The following is a 23,208-nucleotide window of genomic DNA, read 5'->3' as shown; positions in this document are numbered from 1 at the left end:
TGAAGAAAGTCTTGAAGAAAAACGCTTTTTAGGTTGATGCCAAATACATCATCTCCAACATATCTCTAAAGTTTTTATAGTGATTAAATATGAGGACTCTAATGCTCCAAGCGTTAGGAAGGTGTATGAATGTATTGATCGGACAAATGAAGGTCATTGTACAAAAGGAAGACCCCACCTTGTAGTTCCACAATGAACACACTCAAGGAGGTGGAAGAATCTCAACACTCCTTTTTACATAATTTCCTATGCATAGAACCCAAGGTGGTATGTGCAAAGCCATAACTAAAGTGTTCCTATGATAGATGGTGAAAAAAGGCTTCATGAAGGCTATTCAAATATGTACAACATAAAATAAGCTGCCACCATTTGTCATGAGTGGAACAAATTTGCCACACAGGGACTATGTAGAAGAGGCAAAGTTGGTTAGGGAGACTATGGCATAGGCTGATCCAATACTATGGTGGAATTTGCATGGGAATCATTCACTAGCAACCACACTGGCCATTTTCTCTAGTAACAAATTTTTAGTTCCTCTATCTAAGAAAAATGATTCTACATATAGCTTGTTTCTCTAGGAACAAGCTCTAGGAAAATGCAGAAGCTTTTGTACGTAGTGCCTTGCGCCTCATGGTTCACAAGAGACTTACATACAAGTAGAGTCCTACATCACAATGTGATGTAGACCCAGAGGAGCCAGCACAGATTGATGAGGATAAGATTAAATAAGGAGTGGGTGTCCATTTGGAAGAGCCTCAACTAGATGGTCAATAGTTCTAGCAATGAAGAGTTTGCCAAGACATTTGAGGAGGATGATTAGATCATTGTGGCATCGACCCATTGTACGTGCATGTAATCATGACGTTTAATATAATAATATATTGAAATTTGGAATTTTCCATGCATTGTTGGTAACTCAGTTCAATTGATTCATTGTGTTTATAGTTTAACTTTACATAGAAGATAAATTGCAATTTTTTATACATTTTCCTATGACTAATTTTTCAGGTGCTATATTTAATTTGAGTCTTCGTCCCCAATCCCCAAATTTTGGTACATAGTCCCCCCATCCCTACTACCAATTGGGGCCTAGAATCAACAACTCCAACATTTGGAAGACAAAACCGGGACCCTAACTTTCTTCTCTAGAAAAGCTGCTAATCATACCTAAATAATTCTCTATGCATGTTGATCTCTATTAACTCTAAATTGCAATTATTTTCATTAGTTTGGTTCTCTAAGTTTATTGTATATTTTGGTAGAAAAATCTCTCTAGAAGGTTGATCTACCTAGTATTTTTAGATTTATCTCAATGATTTTTGTAGCATATGTTGTAGCACTTTGGTAACTTTAAACCATCGCCTTATGACCAAAAAGGCTTGTACAAGGCTTTGGGTCTTTTTGTAGATCATCCTTTATAGCATATATTGATATTCCTCTTTAATCAAAAAAAAAAAAAAGCAAATGCCATCCCAACATAGGCAACCTAATTAAATTTCAAACTTGGGATAAAATACAAAGTTATATATATTATGGTTTTCTTGTCTAAAAGACAACTTTTTAATTTCCTATGATAGATCTGATAAACAAAATGAAAGGGCCATTAGAAGGACAAGGCAGCTAACCAAGAGAGCATTGGGGATATTGTATTAAAATCGACTTACTACCAATCTTCCCTATGTACAATATATGTTTCCAATTAATATATAATCTCACTCCGATGATCCCCAATAGTCATTCATGAGGTAAAGGGCCAAAAAAAATCATGTATAGAATACAAAAAATGACCCCCCAAAAAAGTGTAAGAATTCTTACTTGTTGAAAGCGATATTTATCTTCATTTTGAATCATTATTTCCCTCTGCAATCAACAAAAAGGCCATCTTAATACCCTTAGAATATTGTGTAAGATGCAATAAGAAATAATTATTGTGCCACATTATTTTATTGCATATGAAAGTTCGAAAGATACAACAGAATGATTATTCTAAAGCAATAAGAGTTAACAATCCTCAAAAAATTTGTACTTGAGCAAATGTTTAAGCAGATTAAATATAGGAGGCACAATAGAAGACAAATATGTTGATTCTTGAGTTTTTCTTTTGTCAAATTTATAACCAAGATAAAAACAAACAGAAACATTGCATGGCACCGTCTTTCTGATGTATTCTTAATTGCATGTGTAGAATTTATCTTGCACCTAACAAATATATAAACATTTAAGCATACCAATTCCAACCTTAGTGCTGGAAAGAAAACAAAATAATAGTAAGTAGGGAACTAAAAATGGAACGCAAACAAAATAATAGTAAATGGGGAAGCAAAAATGGAAAGCAAACAAAATAATAATAAATGGGGAATTAAAAATGGAAAGCAAACAAGATAGTAGTAAATGGGAAACTACAAATGCAATGCAAAAATCCAAGCTCCCGATATGATAACCAAGGATAATAAAGATGATTAGCAATAAATATTGTAGCTATCATAAAAAAACCCAAAATAAACAAAAAGATTTTAGAACATGTCTTTTTCTGGAAGAGAAGAACATTGCAATTCAGTACAATGGGAATAAAACACTATCGTCACTATAAGATTACTACCCTTATGGGAGGGATGAGGATGAGAGCATGAGGCTCTTAAAGAGTTTATGGCTTAAAAATCTAAAGATAAGTATATTAAAAGTCTTACCTTGAGCTTTCTTTAGCTTCAAGCGAAGGTTGTGGTGAACGAAAACCAAGTCATTCATCTATTGTTGTGTTAGGCAGTTGCATTTCTTGGAATGTGCGTTCAAAGACACTCCAATTACGCTCACAAGCAGATGAGCTGCACGGCTATCTCAAAATGTGTATCACCTTCTAATATACATCTACTTCTCAAAATGTGAAATTTTTGCATTAACATCTCTTTTATATCTGGATTAACTCCTCTTCTAATATACATCTACTTCTTCTCCTTGCTTGCTGGAGTATATATATTGTTCCTTGCATATTTCACACACTTCAGAATATCCAATTCTCATAAAATATTTACCTCATACATTTCCAAGAGAGATGATTCCCTTAGAGACATCTTGTTTCATAATGGCTACGATTCCTCCAAGGGAAGCACCCTTCCAAGACTAATCACTATTTCTGAATATCAACAAAGGCTGTCTTTTCACATAATAAAATTGATGCTTTTGAATCTTAATTACTGCCAATTAAATAATCTTAACTTTAAATACTCTTAAATTGTTGCCTCCAAATTGTGTTAATTACTGCCTTATACAGTCTTGCTCCACTATATATTAATTGCTATCTTCTTTAAAAAACTTATCACTGCTATTTAAACTTAATCACTGCTGTATAAATGTTAATGTCTTCCTTAATTAAATTTGATGCTATCTAACAAATGCATCACGGCCTTTGGATATTAATTTCTTCTCTATTCATCAATGCCATTTTTTAACATTAATTAAACTTCTTTCCTCCATTGCAGCCATTGGGAGTTTTAACCTTTAATTAAATGTCTTTGGAACATATCAAGAAGGATAGTCAGCCTGCCATTGTTAATTGCTGTTATTAAACAAATTGTCACTGTTAAAACATAGCAGCTACTCACTAATTTCTTTATATGGGCGATTTAGACTTGGGCACTATCTTCCATATAGCTTTTGCTTTATAACAAATCCCTTAATCATAAATACTCCCTTCATTATAATTCGGTGCTCCTGCTCATACATTAAGAATGAACTAATGTCAGCCGGCATGTAAAGAAAATATGGTCGGCCAATCTTTCATATATAAGACTTATTTTATTTTAATCATTTCCTTGGAGTGATATCTTAATGATGTCGTCTTTCACTAAATACTATTTGCTTAATATACCAGATCATTATCCTTGGTACTTTGTGAGTAATTCAGACCTTGACATTCATTACATTAGCGTACTAACATCTCAAATTCTTCTTTAATAACATATTCAACTAGAATTGATACTTCCACACAGGTTGTACATCTCAATCCAATCTTCTCCTTGTATTTGGACATATCAGCAATACAATATTCTTTGAATAGTTTGTCATAGTAATCATAAATACTCCCTTCATTATAATTTGGTGCTCCTGCTCATACATTAAGAATGAACTAATGTCAGCCGGCATGTAAAGAAAATATGGTCGGCCAATATTTCATATATAAGACTTATTTTATTTTAATCATTTCCTTGGAGTGATATCTTAATGATGTCGTCTTTCACTAAATACTATTTGTTTAATATACCTGATCGTTATCCTTGGTACTTTGTGAGTAATTCAGACCTTGACATTCATTACATTAGCGTACTAACATCTCAAATTCTTCTTTAATAACATATTCAACTAGAATTGATACTTCCACACAGGTTGTACATCTCAATCCAATCTTCTCCTTGTATTTGAACGTATCAGCAATACAATACTCTTTGAATAGTTTGTCATAGTAATGTTTTGCCAACCTTGGTTCCTTTGAAGAATTCAGATCATCATCGTACTTAAACCACTGGTATGGGAGAGTGTTGATGTGTTTTTCATGCACATGCGAACACAGAATAAAATACCAAGGTATCTTATCCTCTCTTGAACAAAGTTTCCTCGAATGCTGAAGATTTCGCTGAAGGATCAATCGAGGCAACTCCAAGGTTCTTGTATGTAGGGTCTCTACGTGTGGATAAGCTCTTGCGGCATGATGTGATTTTGCTGGAATCACAAGGGGACTTACATTTGATGACCTGAGCGTCTGATTTACTTTGGATATCACTGAAACATGGGTCTTGACTCTTTACTGATCCTTGATTTTTAAAAAAGGGAAAAAAGGATAAGGGTTGGAGAGGAATCTAATTCTAATGCTAAGAATGTAGGACCAATGGATGACCTTTGGTGAAATTCTAACTAAGTCTTGCTTTGACATGCTATGATCATCTCTACAAGGTTAGTGCGATCTTCTAAGAATAGCTTTATGATGTTCAGATCACCGCTACAAGCATAGACACCATCAGGTTGATGCATATCAATGAAGAAGAGATAATTTAAGTTAAGCTTCAGTTGAATGATTCCAGTTGACTACGCAAGGTAAGTTTGCAATCAACAAACCGCTAGTAGTATGGATATACAAATTTCACCATTGATCATACAAATTCCTTCCATTCATCTAATAACATGAAATTAAATTTGAGAAGTATAGAGACCATGCAAATTGCCAAATCAACCCATAGAATTCACCATTTCTTCAATGAAGTTTACATGACTTTTGCAACAATGTCTTGACAACAATCTTTGCCTTCTCTTTCTACTCTACCCTAAAAGCTAATTGCTCTTTAACTACCACTACTGATTATTGACTATCTCTAACTATTCCCCGACTATTAACCTTTACAAATGAAGAGCCAAGGCTTTATATAGAGAGCCCTTTACAAATTGATGGCTCTGATTGACTAAGAATCAATGGCTAGGATTACAAGATAGAAACCCTAATTAGGGTTTGTTATAACACACTTCCTTAGCCAATGAGAAAATTACATTCAATGAGTGTGGACCAATAGGAAGTAGAGGTAGGTACACCGAAGTTTGTGCCATCCCTGATAAATTAGGTACATTGAATCTGGACATGCTAAGGTGGACCAATCCGATTGGAGGGAAAGTGACTGGGATGCCACCTTGTCTGACGTTTGATTCTTGGTTGATCCTCCTCTATCTTTGATGCGATGAATGATGCACTCCTTGATTCTCTATGTGCTTGATGAGGCTTCCTTACTATCAAGTTCTTCTTTCTTCGGTAGTATACCTCGCCTTGAAGTGTTGGTAAGGTCATTCTTCTCTGTCATCATGTGGGTCTTTTGTGTGGTAGAATGGAGTCTTTTGAGGATAGCCTGGAACTCCTCGAACACTTGTAGCCTTCCAACGCTTTAGAAGCATCTTGAGTCCTCCTCCATGCCTTTGGAACGTCCTTGATGATGATGAGCTTAGAATAGGTCATCCTTGTCCTGACCTGATTTTCTTCCATCTGCAAAACAAACCAAAAGATGATTAAGCACACATGATATATTTATCCCGGTCATAGCACTTTTACCTTAAATCATTAACAAAAAGGGATCAAAATGGAATTTGCTTTAGGATCCTCCCTAGGGACAGGCCTTATAAGAATTTCACTCTAGACCCTTTGGAAGGGTTTAGGAGTGAAATTTGCTATTTTGCTCAATTTAGACCTCATTTCATCATTTCATAATCTTAGGCCTAGCCTTCAAACCTCTTCTCATCATAATCTCACAACTAGCCCTTTGCCTAGCTCAAACAAGGTGAAAAATAAGAGTTTCAACGGATTTCGCCCTGGACCCTCTGGAAGGGTCAAGTGCGAAATTTGCATTTTAGGACAAAATCTTCACATTTTGTGACCACAACTTGCTCAAATGCATGCCTAAGGATGTTTCTAATCTCAATCAATACTAGGCTTGATGCAAAATTGGGAGCAAAATAGAGGTTTTAAGAATTTCACTCTGGACCCTTTGGAAGGATCAGGAGCGAAATTCTTCCTTAGGCTCAAATTCTATCATTTCTCTACTCCAAAATGCCTCCCAAGGCAAGCACACACTAGTCTTCTCTCCACCAAGGCCTAGGAATCCATGTCTTGATCTCAATCATGAGCAAACTAGGTGACTTTGAGAATTTCGCTCTGGACCCTTTGGAAGGGTCAAGAGCGAAATTCAAGATTTGCTTGTTTTCCTTCACCTAGATTCATTCTTCATACCTTGCTTTCCTTTTGACTTTCAACTTTGGATCCCTCTCTCATGAAAGCAACATTTGTTTGACCCCTAAGAAGGCCTGAAAGGAGAAATTCGCTCCAGATCATGGCCAAGGACAGGACCTTTAGAGAATTTCGCTCTAGACCCTTTGGAAGGGTCAGGAGCAAAATTCAAGTTTTAGCTCAATTCCTTCATATTTGATGGTCACAAGCTTTTCAAAGGTATGCTTAAGGAAATCTTCAATCTTAATTCACCCTGATCCACACTTGGCTTGACACAAAATTGAGAGAAAAAGGAGATTTTGGGAATTTCGCTCTGGACCCTTTGGAAGGGTCAGGAGCAAATTCATGTCTTGAGCTCATTTCTTCATTTTTTCAACTCCAATCCACCTCAAAAGGCAAGGACACATCACTTCACTTCCATCCCCACCATAAGAACCAAGGTCTTGACCTCATCTAAGGGGGAAATAGGTGTTTTCAAGAATTTCGCTCTGGACCATTTGGAAGGGTTAGGAGCGAAATTCATGATTTAGGACAAAATCCTTCACTCCTCCACTTCTAATCACTTCCTAAGGAAAAAAACATGTCAATCCACTTCAAACTATGACCAAGGAACTAAGATGTTGGCCAAAACAAGGAAGGAAATGAGGTTTATAATGAATTTCGCTTTGGACCCTTCGGAAGGGTCAGGAGCGAAATTCACATTCTAGGTTGATTTCACACTTCTTTGATCCAATCCACCTTCAAAATTGATCACACTCACCTCTCCTTACCACCATCAAGTCTATTTGCCATCTACTTAGCTCAAAATCCTCACTTTTCAATGCCTTAGGCCAAATAGGGGGTCAAATTGAGGATTTTGCTCTGGACCCTTTGGAAGGGTCAGGAGCGAAATTCACCCTTTGGCTCAAATCCTGACTTCATTTTCACATTTCTTCATCCAAACAAGTGAATTGCCTTCAATAATACTTGGGGCATGGATTAGTTCATAGTTTTGATCAATGTAGAGTGTCCTATAGAGGAATTCGCTCTGGACTCTTTGGAAGGGTCAGGAGTGAAATTCCTATTCTAGACTCAATTCAATATGGATTCGACTTGACTTTGCCTTAGACTCAACCCTATGATGCATTTCCTTTCATAACTTTGCAAATTCACTCAACCACTCACTGACTTAGGTGAAATCTTAGGTCCTTTGTGAAATTTCGCTCCTGACCCTTCCAAGTATAAGTGACATTTCCTTATATCTTTCTTCTTTCTTATACTTTAAGTTATATTCCATATATATTGTAAGGATGTTTGAGAGTGGTTTCGGACCTCTAGGAGTTATAATGCAAAATCTAGTTTTTGGAGGATTCTTCAATTTTCCAGACTTAGTCAAATTTCAAGATCAGGATGACATTCCAGACTTAGCCAAATTTCAGGACATTTGAAGATCAGGATGACATTCCAGACTTCTCCTTAGCCAAATTTCAGGACATTTGAAGATCAGGATGACATTCCAGACTTCTCAAGGCGAATTTGCTTTGTCCTTGATGTAAGGGATGGGACCTAGGAGGACATTATGCATTCAACCAAGGTTTGATTTAGCAACTTGAAGTGCGACCGGATAGTATACAAAAAACACCTTAGGAATGATCTAAATAACCCCTAATCACTCAATTGACCTGACCTCTTGAGGAGATCCACCTGCCTCAAGTAGAACCTGCTATCCTAATGAGCCCCCTGGTGACCCTTCAATGCAAAGACTAATAGCCAAGACCAGGCAACCAAGCAAAGTAGGGGTCCCCATTTGCAATGGGGCGATGTGTGAATACGTCACAACAGAGAGGAGGTCTGATATACCAACCTGTCCATTGATTAACGCCTTACGGCCTTTTATGATTTCCTTGACATAGATCACTTTTGACATTAATGACAACTTCCAACAAAATTGTTCAAACATTTGACATCAATGACAACAATTTTGAACAATCTATATAGCTTTGACATCAATGACAACATTTCCAATACTATCCCTATTATTTTTCATCCTACACTTCATAAACTCCTTGGCCATATCCATGGCCTTATACAAATACCCCATGGGAAACTTATCCCCATCCACTAGCCTCAAGACTTTTACTAGAGGCTCGGAATATTTTACAACTTGTTCAACAACATCCTAGAAAATAGTAGAATACGTGTACTCTGCCACTGTTATGCCATCTCCTTGATTTGTGAAGCCAAACTCCATCCACTCGTTTGAGACGAACATTCATTTCAAATTCTTTTTTTGTTGACAAAGAATCTGTAATGCAAGGAAGTGTTGCAAATCTTGTCACCCTTGATCAAACTAGCTCCTTGTCTTCTATGAAAGAGAGCATCATATACAAAACCCTCGTGTCATCATAGCTAAATTTGGTAAATGTATGAGCCTTCTCCAATACCTCCTTAACCCCTTTGATTTTTCCAATGTCCTCTAGGGTTAGATCAAGGCAATGTGTTGCACATAGGGTAAAAAACATAGAGGGGTATTTGCCCATCAAGAGTCTCCCAGAAGCATTATCTATAATAAATTGAACCACACTTTATGGTCCTACATCCTTGACTACCACATCATACATCTCAAACAATGCAGCTACAAATTTAATTGTATCTGATGGTTCCACACATTTCAAAAATATAGTAGCAATGTCACAAAAGACAAGGAAGTTGATGAGGGTTTGGTTCCTTCTATCTATCCATCCATATGACATAATGGTGCAACCACTATTAGCCCACTCTGATCGATGCTCATTAACATCCTTAACATATGTAATGCATCATTGAGCATGCCAACCCTTAATGTCTCGTAAGATGAAGCTTGAAACCTAAGACCTGCAGCTACAATAGCATCCACTATACCTTGGCAACATGGAATGGCAAGCTAGAGGGGTACCAAAAATTCACAATCACCTTCTTTTCTTGTTCATGGATATTTTTCCTCCATCTTGTACTCTCCAAAGTGGTCGGTGATCCTCGCGTAGTATGAGGTGCGAAAAAAACTAAGTTGCAGGGTTCACTGGTCTGAGGGCCTGGTATTGGTCCAGTTCGGTTCTAGTACTAGTCCTAGTTCGGTTTGCCTATAGGTTCGCCCTGGGTTTGTGCCCAAGCGAGCTAGTTTGTCTGAGGCGAACCCTAGGCAAACCCAAACGCTTGGGTGCCCAAAAACATTTTTTCTCCAAACAGCCACTTGAAATCTGATGATACCTCAAAATCTTACAAATATGTCTCTGACTTGACTAATAGCATTAAATTTGTGGTGAGGATTGGATCATGAAGGATGCACGCATAACCATGTTCAAGTGCACAGGACCCATTTTCAAGTTACAAAACACACTTAGTTTGATCAAGGTGTTGAATACCACCAACATGCACCCTTATATAAAAACAACCTTATTGCTCCTTACCATAGGGTCTACAGTTAATCTTGTATACCTTCAATCCTCCCAAAGTTTGTTTTTGCCTTACTATATACCAAAAAGTGACAAAGGAGACTCCAAAATGTTAAAAGAGTACCACCAAGGGCTTCAGAATATCCTCAAGATCCCAAACTGGAGCATTATTAATCAATGTCAATAGGCATCAAATCTACTGGTTTAATGATCAGAGAACAACATTGGGGTGAAGAACATTCAAATCAGAATGTTAGTGGTAGATGACCATAGAAAAGGGTTAACACAAGGCATAGGAGGTGTCAACACAAGTTAATCAACCAGAGTACAATTGGCAGGTAGCAGTGGTTTCCTCTAAGAGCTCCAGTTTGCTAGGTCTTCCGCTAATATAAACATTATTAATTGCAACTTCGAGCAGATATTTAATTGTTGAAATAATGATACTTGAACTCGATATTATTATTTTGATATTGAACTTGATGTATATGATGCTATGATGCTATGATCATGATGTTATGATTACAAGTTTATGGTGGTTTTGTTGTTTATATGATGCTATGTGACATTCTAATCTTAATTCATGCTTCTAGGCTGCATATATATATATGTGTGTGTGTGTGTGTGTGTGTGTGTGTGTGTGTGTGTGTGTGTGTGTGTGTGTGTGTGTGTGTGTGTGTGTTGTTGAAGAAGGTGTTGACGCAAATACCCTGAAAAACTTCTATGTATCATCTTCCTCTTCCTCATCGCAGTGATTCCTCCTAGCATCTGTAGAATTAGAACCTATTTCAACTCCAGTTCTTGCCTTCTTGGCCTTACCCCCAGAAATGGCGTCAAGAGCTTGTTTTACCTGATATGTGACATCTGCAAGGCATCTTGTGCAAATTGGTGGAGTTCTTTCCTGCTTCTTTTGTCAAATGTCATTTGAAGCAATAAATTTAGCCACTGATTTCACTCTAACACCAATTCCAAAGTCTTTCTAACATGGCATTATGATCAAAATTCAAAATCTACAAAACCATTTTAATTTGGTCTTTCAACATTTTAATGCAGTAATTGTGTGTTGATAAGTGATGCTCACCATTTAGAGAGTTAGTTAGTTATTTAAGATATGCATGAAGTTTTTGTAATAAAAAACATGGACAGACTTTTGTTTTAAGACTACAAATTACTTTTTAGAGGCTGCAATCTCTATAAAACGGGTGTGGTTTTTTATAATTCCTAACTTTCTTCCAACACTATTTCAGATGTTTTCTTGCAAAATTGATCCTTAGAAGTGTCTTCTAGCTAACGAGTCTTCAAGAACTGATCAGTGACTTCATGGCCAATTTCAATGTCTACGTTACAAGTTACAACTATTCATGATTATTGCTTAAAGCCTTAAACAAATGTTTTATGCTGCTGGAAAGTTGAAATAAAAAAATTCTATGCTATATTGAGTTGAGCTTTAAGGATGGAAGATTTCCATCTCTTGATAAAAACATGTGCTGACTCATTGTCAAATTGTTCAATAATAACAAAATAATGCAAATAGATTTCTAGGAATGAGTCGGAAAAAAAATTGCCTTGAAACCTTAAGTAATGAAATTCTTGTTAACTAAGGAGCTGCAAGCTTGAGAATACCACTCTAAGGAATCTATGGAATACTAAGGGCATATACATCAACTTAAACAATCATTTGAAGTTTCATTTAGCTTTTTTGTTGACACACATATTCACTTATACATTCTACCTGTTCGTACAGTCAGTCATCACTCTATGAAGCCAAAGCTATAGCTAATGATTTGCATGCCATCTATTCATAATTTAATCAAGTCAAACAATATACTACTGAGCATATTATGCATCCATGACTAATTGGATAATAGGATTTGTTAAAACTTCAATTGTATTTCTTATTGTGACTTACACCTGCTACAAATAAGTCTGATGCGGCATAAGAACTGACCGTTGCTACTCTGCTATATGTAAGATATAGCTACTAATAAGAGAGCAAGAAATGGAGTAAGATGTTGCTGCTAACTAGAGAGAAACGAATGGAGTCAATTCAATTCTAACAGAAACTGAATCTTCTAAAAGAAAAGAGGGTATTAATTTTTCACTTCTAGATCTATATGGTAGAATTTTTAATAGAAAAATAAGCCTCTTTCCTTTTTAGATGGATGTTTTGCTAAGCTATGGTAGCTGTTGTGGCATTTTCACACATCGCCCCATTGCAAATGGGGACACCCACTTTTTTCTGCTTTCTAGGATAGTTGTGGAGTCTTTTTAGCTATTAGCCTTTCACTTGAAAGAGGTGTAGTGTCTTAGGTGGCCAGGAGGTAATCAAGTCAAGTCTCTCTCTTTAGGATGAAGTGAGATCAGTAAGCTTTCAAGGCTTAGGAAATGAATGATTATATGATGATCATTCCATTTGATCATCATCATTGGCTTGCAAAATCAGAGATGAAGTGTTGAATCTGATTAAGGTAAATTAGAGAGAATGCTTGGAGGTAAATAGGCTAAGGTCTAAATAATCATGAAGTAGTTTTGGGCAAGGTGATTAAGTAAGCAAAATTGAACATCCTAAGGTCATTTCCTCCCTCAAAGCTGCGATCTAGCTTGGATTCATTTCCTTTGCCCCCTTCAATCCACGATCCACCAGCTAGCATTTCCTTTGGGGTGTCAAAACCGCAACCTCCCGTCAAGATTTTCCTTTGCCCTCCTAAATTTTCTACCTGCCTCACCCTATTGTCAATGCTCCCTCAAACCCTAATCACCTTCAGCTTCCTACCCTTCCACTTCACCTTCTTCCATCTCCCTTCACTTCCATCCCCTACCATTTCCATCTCCCTTCCTCCTTCCCATCCATCCTCTCTTCCTTCCCTTAGCACATGCTTCCTTTCCCCTCACTTCCATCTCCTACCATTTCCATCTCCTTTTGCTTCTTTCCTTACATCCCTTATGCCTTCACCACATTCCTCATCTATCTTTCCTTCCCACCTTCCACTTCACCTTTGCCTTCTCCTTTGGTACTTCTTCTATCTGCAACATGTGACATGCAAGATGGAAGACTTCATAATCCTCCATCTACCAATGGAAAAGTCCATTCAGCAAGCCCACCTCATCTTCAGAACAACCCTCCAGCTCTAAAACACCTTCATCATCGAGCTCCATCTTTTGTTTGCCCTCATTGATCCCAGAAGGTTCTTCTTCCGATTTGGGTTCCGAGGAGGATGCCAACTCCTCACTCACCATCTGCGTCCTCAAGTTGATCAAAAATTTCCGACCCCCACTTTCCATGGATAGCGTATTATGCTTCCAGTTGTGGTTTACCCTGGCCGCGATGAGCCATTCTCTCCCAAGGATTGCATCATAACCTTTCTTTTTAAGAGGGATAACTACAAAGTCCAAAATGAAGGGCTGAGTGCCAATGGTTACCTGTTGTGCCATGAGAGTCTAGATTGGCTTAATGCCATGTTGATCGACCCCTACCAGGTTAAATGTTGATGGCCACAATGTCGACTTCCCCAATTTCCTCCATGTTTTTCCAGGGAGCACGTTCACCTCAAATCCTTCATCGAAAATGGTGTCAGTGAGGATCATACCTAGTATTCCCATTTCTACTACAACAAGGTGTCTTTCGCTATTCACAGCCAGTAGCATTAGGTCCACTGAAGGGCTACCCGGAATCTCCGTGCGGAGTGTCGTCGTACGGATAGGCACATCTATGGCACTGGTAATGGCCTCCTTCAGTCGTGGCATAGTGCTGAGAAGGTCTCTAATTTTTATGGACACCTCTATCTGCAATACTTGTTTGAGGATATTTTGTTCGGATTCCACAGAAGTGCAGGTGGCCTCATTTGTTGTTTCCCTTTGCTCCTTCTTCATCTCCCTTTCAATGTTGGCCTTAGCTGCCTGTACCCTCTCCTTTTCCATACGAGGGTTTGGGTATGTAGCCTTTTTTGCTTGCGCCCGTATGATTGCCAGCGCCTCCACTTCCTTCGGTCTGTCGATGGTCAACAGGTTCACTCCTGACTTCGAGCAGTTCCCATCATCGTGGTCACCTAGACCGCACCATCTGCATAGGTTTTGCGAACTTTCAACCTTCGGGTAATCTCTGGCAAAATGGCCCCATTTGCTACAGGCTCGACATTGAATCATTGGTCGGCCTTTGGCATCATACTATATCCGACGGCTATTATTGGTGTTGCTTTTTCCATCCCTCTGGTTATTTTTATAGCCACCGGATGATGCAATTGTGTTGGCCAGCTGTTGTGGGGTGGTCGTTGCCGCAGCCGTTGATGGCTGCTTCTGGGTAAGGAGTAATTGTGCACCTTTGGTCTTCATGTTGTATGGGCACTCCTTGGTGGAGTGTCCCAACACCTGACAAATATGGCAGAAGGCCTTTTTAGGGCACATGCCTTTAGTGTCACCTTCCTTGCAATTGGCACACCATAGTTCCCCTTCATTTTTACTACTACTTCCCTTCATAGCTTTAAATTCCTTCATCATTCAATGCATATCTTTCTGTAGGGCTTGTACCTTCTTGCTTGATTCCTCGTCACTGCTGCTCCCCTTGGACGAGTCATCATCAAGCTTGTTTTTCTTTTTCCGGGACGTTTTGTCTTCGCTCTCTATTGGCATGGCCCTATTATAGGCATCTTCATAGGACGTAGGGGGGACCACCTTCATTTTCCTCTTCAAGGAGGATTTCAAACCCTCTACGAACCAACGCTTCTTCAATCCGTCGATAGGTTGGTTTTCCATCTTCCCCAACAACTCCTTGAGACACTGTACGCCCTCACACTTTCATGTTTATTCTGCTTTGTACTATAAATTTCAGCTACGATCTCATTATCGTCCCGAAGCAATTTGAATTCAGCCTGAAACACTTTCTTCAAGTCAGTCCATGTACCGACCTTGGCTTTGTCAACTTCCGAGTACCAATCTATCGCTACTCCCCGTAGCATAGCAGGAAACTGGGTCACCCACTCATCTTGGTTTGTCTGCCGATTGGCAAACCAAATTGTTTCGCACATTCTACAATGACGTACAAGGTCCTCCGTTCCATCCCCCGTAAACTTCGGCAATTTATGTTGCTTCGACATTGTCCTAACTCCCTGTGGTAGCACACTTTGAGTGCTCGGTCAGGTTGGAATCTGAGACCCACTCTGTCCGCTAGGTCGTGTGGGAATCTAAGACCCACTCTGTCCGCTAGGCCCAGTTGGAGTTACTCCCTGGTTCGATGCACTAGACCCAAACAAAACGTTCTAGCTACGGTGCTCTAGTGTCCTCCTGACACTCTCAGCCACTCCTGTATCCCCTACGCGTCTGTCTCCGGTGTGCTCCTCACTTCGTGTCCTTCCGTCCTCGGATTCTCTTGAATCCCTTCAAAATGGTGTGTACGGTTCTACTCCACTACAGTCACCAATCTCTTCCAACATGAGGGTCAAGTCCCCCAAAGGACGTCAAGTGTTCTCAATCAATTCAAATACTTGGCCATCTTCGACCAATCTCTCATCGCCATCACGGTCTCCTTCGGTTGCTCCTTCGACAAGTCTTTGTAACCGCCTTCTTCGTTTCGCTTGCTCTTCCAACCTCAATGCTCTCTGGACAGCCTCATGCTCGTCCTCTTGCCCCTTCTGGACACGATTCCTATCCTTATTCAACGTTACTGGCATCAATTATTTTCTCCATACGGGTTAAAAATCCTTTGTCGTCGATGACTCTCGTCACGTTCCTCCTCTTCTCGTCGGGTCCTTTCCTGGAATCGTTGTAAGATGTGTTGCCGACGATGTTCACTATTGGTCTCTTCCCTTTGGTCTTGGAGTTCAATTAAATTTCTTGCCAACAACCTCGAGAGGCTCCCCAGAAGATCGAACACGGGTGTGTTGACGGTGAGTTCACTTCATACGGTGTATTCAGGAACGGCTCTCTTTCGAGCCTCCCTCTACACGTACTGGGTGATGGAAACGTCCCACAAGTCGACCAAGTCCTTTGTCAACTAATTCTCTCATGCTTCGGCTTGGGTTTCCTCTTCGTGTGTATCGTTGTCAGTAACAATCAACTGTTGATCAAATGGTCGGCCCATTAGTGCCTACCACCTACCCCCATTGATCTCCGACATTCAAACCAGCAATGGCACCAAATGTTTTGCCCCATAGGGTATGTTTCAGAACATTACAGAATGCAAGCAAAACAGAATAGTACACATATGCACGAAATGTAGAGAACTCAAAAAACTGTATATTCATTAACGCCAACATTACAATGTATCTTCAGAACATAACAGCATCAGCATAATCATAATACTCTCCAGAGATTGGGGTACACAGATATATATACACGAGTGTCAACCGGCTGCCGGTGCCAACCGTCAACAACCGTCGACCAACCGCCGACCCCTAAACATTTACTAGCAAATACTAATTTTCCCGACAACACTTCCATCCTCCATCTTCCATCTCCCTTCCCTACATCCTCTATCCTCCTTCTCACATCCCTTACCCCTTACTTCCCTTCTACCCTTCCATCCTCCACCTTTTACCTTTACCTTCCACTTCTTTATCACCTTCCAAACCCGGGTACCTCCCTTACATCTTCATCAACCCCACATCCTTCTCTACCTTCCCTTCACTGCAGCATATCCTAAACCACAACCTTTATCCCTTATGCCTCCCCATCTCGCGACACCTTCCTTATCACCTCTTCTTCACCACATCCCTTCCAACTCACTATCCTCAACACCCTCCACTACCATGCCACATGCTTGGGCCTCACGAACTTCAAGTTGGAGATTAAAAAGTTTTAAGGCATTGTCAATGCCTACTTCAAACATTGACCCCATCATTTCCTTTGCTCCCCTCAAGGTGCGACCCTCCACTCAAAACTTCCTTTGCTCATGATAAAGCATGAACTGCCTTTGCTCATGATAAAGTGCGAACTTCCTCTCACCTATCCAAAACGCAAACTTCCTTTGCCTAGTAAGACTCACTACCTTCCACCAACCATTGTCTTTGCCCTCCAAAAAGCACGAACTTCCTTTGGATCGTTGTCTTTGCCCATTCCAAAGCACGATCACTTACTTTGATCCCCAACATCCACGATAAAGGAGGAGACATGAGTTGGCACCAATAGGAAGAGGAAAGGGCCGACTCTTATGAGTGGCATTTCATTTAAAGTGTGACCATTGGAAATGAAATAAGGAAAATAGAAAAACAGGACAAGTTGACCTTTCAAAATTGTAAATCATTCAATGAAAAAGAAAGCCGGCCAAAACGTCATACACAACTCCACACCTATAAGAGAGGGTGCTTCATCTCAATTAAGCACAAGTTAAGCAAAGTGATCTTGATTCAGACCTAACGGCAAAGCGAAATACAATCAAGGCAGCGATTTCTGTAGCAAAGCTTGATCATTTTATTGATCAAAATTCACCTCAAGGGGGAGTGATTTTGTTTTGAAAGACTTGGGCTAGACCGGGGAGTATTTTTTTTACCCACTCTTTGAGGGCAATTTGGACAGACTTGTATGAGTTTTCATACACAATCAGACCTGTAGCAACATCAAAGGCAAGATTATTTGAGTATCAGACCTTGGGAAGACATACAATCAGACTTAACATTCTATATTTGTCAAGGTTTTGTCTTTATTGATACCTAAACTATGTGATATAATTTCAAATCATTCTATTTAGCAGGTCTGAGGCGTGAAAGATGGGCACTTATATAAGCTAGACACCTACAGTTTACACTATCAAAAATTGCAGCATCCAAAAGAATTCAAGAATTGCTTTACAAAATGATAAGAGGACCAAGGATTAAGCCTAGATTGTGCAAGGAGTGGAAGGAGGAATTTCACAACTTAAAAGATAGGTTCAAAGGTGCATCACATGAAGACTGACCATCATAAAGGAAAATATATCAGCATCTTCAAAGATAGGGTCATCAAACACAAAGCACTACTGTACAAGGAATGGAAATCATCTACATCAAGGAGAGAACAAGAAGACTCTAAGCTTGGAATAAAGGATTTCCACCGCACAAAGAGGATAATATTATACATTGAAGATCAAGCACTCAAGGAAGGAAATTTGCACAATCTTAAATTTCCTCCAGAAATCCAAGAATCATTGCCAGTAAAGCAAGAGTAATCAGAGAGGGGAGTTTCAGGGCCAAGGTGATCAAGACAGGAGATAGTTTCAGAAGAGTTAATCAAAGTTAGAAGATGATGCAAATTTGGAATATCTCCTACCTTTGTCTCATTCATGATTGAGCTTGGAAATGTTGAGTAGATATGCCTCCATCACCGATCTTTGTAATGACTTACAAAGATCAAGCTAGCTAAGGTGGCGCCCAATCATCATTGATCCAATAACATTATTACAAGCTAAGGCATCCAATTTCACTGTACTTGACTTATCCATCAAACAGGACAACTACCACATGTGGGCACAAAGTCCAATGCACCTGCCCTCATCATCTATTGGTGAATAATTCAAGGAAGGGCATGTGTCCATTTTATTGTAATTCTATCATTGGTCAAGCATTAAATGCTTTGTTATGGGCGTAACAAACGCTAATTAGGGTTTCTATCTTTCGATCTTGGCCATTGATTGTGAATCAATCTGATCCACTCATTGTAATGAGAGTACTATATAAGGCTCCATTTCTTCATTTGTAAAGGAAAATAGTGAATAGTGAATAGTGAATAGGAATAGTTCAAGAATAGTCAATAGCAAGTAGCTAGCAAGCAAATAGTTAGCGTGGAGTAGGAGGAGAAGGCAAAGATTGTTACCAAGACATTCTTGTAAGCAGCATATTAATTTCATTAAAGATATGGTGAACTTTATGTGTTGATTCAGCAATTTGCATGGTCTCTCCTCATTTAAATTTTCATGTTGTTTAGATGAATGGAAAAACTTTGTGCATAATCAATGACGAAATTCGTACATCCATACTACTAACACCTTGCTGATTGTAAAGTGTCTTGCGTAGTCCACTGGATCCATTTTAGCCAAGCTTAACTTCAATTATCACTCCTTCATTGGTATGCCTCGCCTTGAGGGTGTCTATGCTTGTAGTGGTGATTTGAAAATCATTAGCTATCCCTAGAAGATCACACTAGCCTTGTGGAGATGTTTGTTGCATGTCAAAGCAGAACTTAGTTGAGTTTCATCAAAGATTGTCCATTGCTCTTACATTCCTAGGATTAGAGTAGCTTCCTAAACCCTAGCATTTTTTCCTTTTTTCAATTAAGTCAAGTGAATTTCCACATTCTAGCAACATTCCAACGACATTCAAGATTCAACATAAGTCCACCTTGTGATTCCAGCAAAATCACATCAAACACACTAAAGATCTCTTTTATTCCAAAAACTCAGCTTGCTATGTGTTGTGACCATTTCACACATCGCCCCATCGCAAATGGGGACCCCCTCTTTTTGCTCGTTTTTCGCTCGCTTTTGCTTTCGTTTTTAGGGTTTTGTTAGTCGGTTAGTCGTCTGGATTTAGGGTCAAGCCTTAGGGTTTTAATTTTTGTCTTTTCAGGCCAAAATCCAGTCGTTTTTGAGAGCTTTCGAGCTTCCTTTTCTAGGATGCAAATTTTGAATGCAATGAATTCGCCAAATTGGTCTAATTTTCAATTGGAATGTTAATGCAGAGCTTAAATTTGTCTAAGTATTGAAAGTGAAATGTGAATTTTGTCCGATTGAATATTTTGACCAAATTTTGACTTTTTTTGACTTTGATCTTGGGCATTGGAATTGATTTGTTTTCGCCTCGTGAAGTGTTAGAATGTGAAAAATCATGTTATTTTGGCCTGTAGGAGCAAAATCGCTCCTGTCCCTCAGTGAAGGACGGGAGCTCATTTTCAAATATCTCATCATCCCTGCAGAGTCCAGACAAATTTCAAGTTGGAAGTGATGGAGAACGGCGATATCTTTCCATTGAATATAAATTGAAGATTTTCATGAGCACAGAAATGCCTCCAGGAGGAAAATAGCTCCTGTCCCTCAGTGAAGGACTGGAGCTACAAATTCAATTTCGCCTTGTCCTTGCAAGATTTTGATGACTTAATGATTTGAGGACGTCCAAAGGAAGATGCTTTGCCAAATGAATATAATTTGAGATGCAGAAACGAAGGAGAATGACCTATATTGACCAAATCGCTCCTGTCCCTCTCCAAGGGACCAGGGCGAGGTACCTTGTAGCTCTCGTCCCTCTCCCAGGGACCAGAGCGATTTCCTTCATTATGCAAAATCCAGACAAAGGTCAAGGCAAGTTTACGTTCAAAAACAAGGAAAAACATGAGATAAATGCGTTGAATATAAATTGAAGATTTTTGGGACATCCATAACAGTGCTAAATGCCTAGTTCGCTCCTGTCCCTCAGGAAGGGACCAGAGCGATTTTTGATATAATTGATTTTCTTGCAAAGTTACAAACAATGTCAAGGCATGAACGAATGGAGTGAAGAAAGACGAATCCGTTGAATATAAACGTGGAACCTGGCAAGGTGAGATAAAGGCTACAAAAGGAGGATCGCTCTTGTCCCTCTCCAAGGGACCAGGGCGATACAATGGTAATATTACTTCCTATGCAAGTTCAAGGTCGATCCAAGTCAAGACAAGATGGCGAGGGACACTTCAAGACCTTTTTAGCAAGCACAAACATTCAAGGGTCGTCACAATGATGAAATTCGCACCCTATAGCCTAGATCGCTCCTGTCCCTCAGGAAGGGACTAGGGCGATGTTGAATGCATTAGTCATTTCATGCAAAATTTACATAAGGACAAGATGTTGCAATGTTTTAAAGGGTCCATGGTATGATAAAAAGATGATATACAAGGGTTTTGAACGTAAAATGATCATCATTTTGAGCATGGAGACTATATCGCTCCTGTCCCTCTCCAAGGGACTAGGGCGATTTGCTTTGGATTCCTCGTTTTGCTTCAAGTTCAAGCTAAGTCAAGACGTCATAAGATAGCATATGGTCCAAGGCATCGTTTGAAGATAATTCGCAAGAGTGTTGAACGTCCAAACATTGCCAATCAAGGTAAAAGCTCACATTGCTCCTGTCCTTTGGACAAGGACCAAGGCGATACTATCAAAAACACTCACGTTCCTTCAAGATCAAAGCGAAGCGAGGTTAGGAAGAGTGAAGGACGGCGTCTAGAGGACATTGCAAAGGAGATCAAAGTGTAAAGTTGCCAAGGTCAAGGAAAAGAACGTGGATCGCTCCTGTCCCTCTCCAAGGGACAAGGACGATGGTCCCTTTAATACGTCCAAACACATAATGAAGACAAATGGAATAAGCGCAAAAGGAATGAGCATAGATGTTATTCGCTAACAATGAAAGATCGAGGAGCAAAGATGCATATTGAACGTGGAAATTTGGAGATCGCTCCTGTCCCTCTCCAAGGGACAAAGGCGATGAACACTCAAAAGACATTTAAGTACGCATGCAAGATGATCAAATTCGAAGGACTCATCATGATGATCGATTTTCAACGCGAGGATGAAGGAGTTGGACGTAAGAAATGCAAAATCAAGATCAAAATCATGGATCGATCCTGTCCCTCTCCAAGGGACCAGAGCGATGAGGTACGTCCCTTCCTTTTTCCAATTTTGGCGCCAAGTAAGCAATTCGAATTTTCCTCAAATGCTAAATCAATTTAAAAATTGAATATCCATTTTATTTAGCATTTAATATGGCGTTATCTTTTATTAATTATTTTTTGCCTTTATTTAAAAATTGAAATTCACATTTAAAAAACGCAAGGCATTAATAATTAATTAATTAATTAATATAAAATCGATTTGGAGCGCTCAATTAAGCAAGTCGGCCTAAGGGGTGAAAGGATGAGCGCGCTATATATGAAGGGTGAGAGATTTCATTTTCACATAATCATTTTTACCTTTCTTCATGCGAATTAAGAAGAGGCGAATATAGTGCGAAGTGTGTTCAAAGGTGGTGCGAATTCAAACCAAGGGTAGCGCTTAGTTATCAAGGGTGGTGCGAATTTGAAGACCACATCAAATGCGAACTTGAGGATACATTAAGGCGAATTTGCTAAAGACTTGGAGGATTTGTTTGAGCGATTTGTCAAGGGCAAATTTGAAGATCATTTAAGACCACGTCTAAGGCGATACTTGAAGATCACGTTCACTCCAAGGGTGGCAAAGTCAATTTTGAGGAGACCACATTGAAGACTATTTTATACCTCAAATTTTGCCTAGGCGAATTTTGTTTTTGCATTCTAGAGTTAGCTCTCTATTGAGGTATGGCGATTTATTATTATTGCTTTATTCATTCATCGTCGTATTTCAAATTTTGAAATTTTGAATTTTGAATCTCTTAGCTCAATCGTTGTTTTTTAGGAAATGATAACTCTAGAGACTTATCATGAGGTTTCCTAAAAAACTTTATCTCTCTAATCACCGTTATTTATTGCAAAATCTATTTCTTATAATGAAATGTTGTGTAGGTATGGCGACCCCGAAGGCGGGAGCATCCACCAGCCGCTCGGCTCTCATGAAAGAAGATCAGAAGACCGAAGAGGTGGAGACCAAGATCGTGTCTAAATGGAGCAACATTGGAGATACAAACCTGGGGAACTTTAGCACGAAGAAGTTTCGAGAGGTCCCTTACATCGGCAAGCCATCACCTGTCGCCCGGAGAATAATAGAGAGTGGCATCATCAAGGCGGCCGGTTTTCCTCCAGCTGTTCAGTGCCACGAGTTGATGATCGAGTGTGCCCGTCACTACAATCCACAGTCCAGGACAATTGTGTCCAATGAGGGAAACACTTTGGCATACCTTTCAGAGGAAGCCATAAGTGAAGCCTTCCATCTTCCAGAGCACAGGGACATGATATACAAGAGCATTGAAGGAGCCAGATCAATGTACGATGATGATCCAGATGCTTGCCTAAGCATAATCAACAAGAACTGGCTACTCAAGAGTCGTCCCCGTCTGAGCAAAGTACCGAACACACCGCATCGGATTGATTTCCAGGAGGAATACAGAGATTTGATTACCATGCTCAACAGAGTTACAGGAGCAC

At 39.4% G+C, this 23,208-nt stretch overlaps 1 protein-coding gene across 6 annotated transcripts in view; it reads right to left on the bottom strand.

The window, feature by feature from the left end:
- The window catches only part of LOC131063905 (uncharacterized), a 187,348-nt gene that overhangs the window by 5,371 nt on the left and 158,769 nt on the right, over positions 1–23,208 (bottom strand). For 5 of the 6 annotated variants that reach the window (XR_009111181.2, XM_057997875.2, XM_057997873.2 and 2 more), the window contains exon 12: positions 1,816–1,860. The exons of the other annotated variant lie outside the window; for it this stretch is intronic. Coding sequence is in view for 4 of the 5 variants with exons in the window: in XM_057997875.2 (XP_057853858.1) it covers positions 1,816–1,860 (45 nt within the window). In the remaining variant the exon portion in view is untranslated. The remainder of the gene's footprint in view (positions 1–1,815; positions 1,861–23,208) is intronic. 6 annotated transcript variants of the gene reach the window in all.

Source organism: Cryptomeria japonica, chromosome 3 (genome assembly GCF_030272615.1).
Source record: "Cryptomeria japonica chromosome 3, Sugi_1.0, whole genome shotgun sequence".
Lineage (NCBI taxonomy): Eukaryota > Viridiplantae > Streptophyta > Pinopsida > Cupressales > Cupressaceae > Cryptomeria > Cryptomeria japonica.
This window is presented reverse-complemented; position numbering and strand designations above follow the sequence as displayed.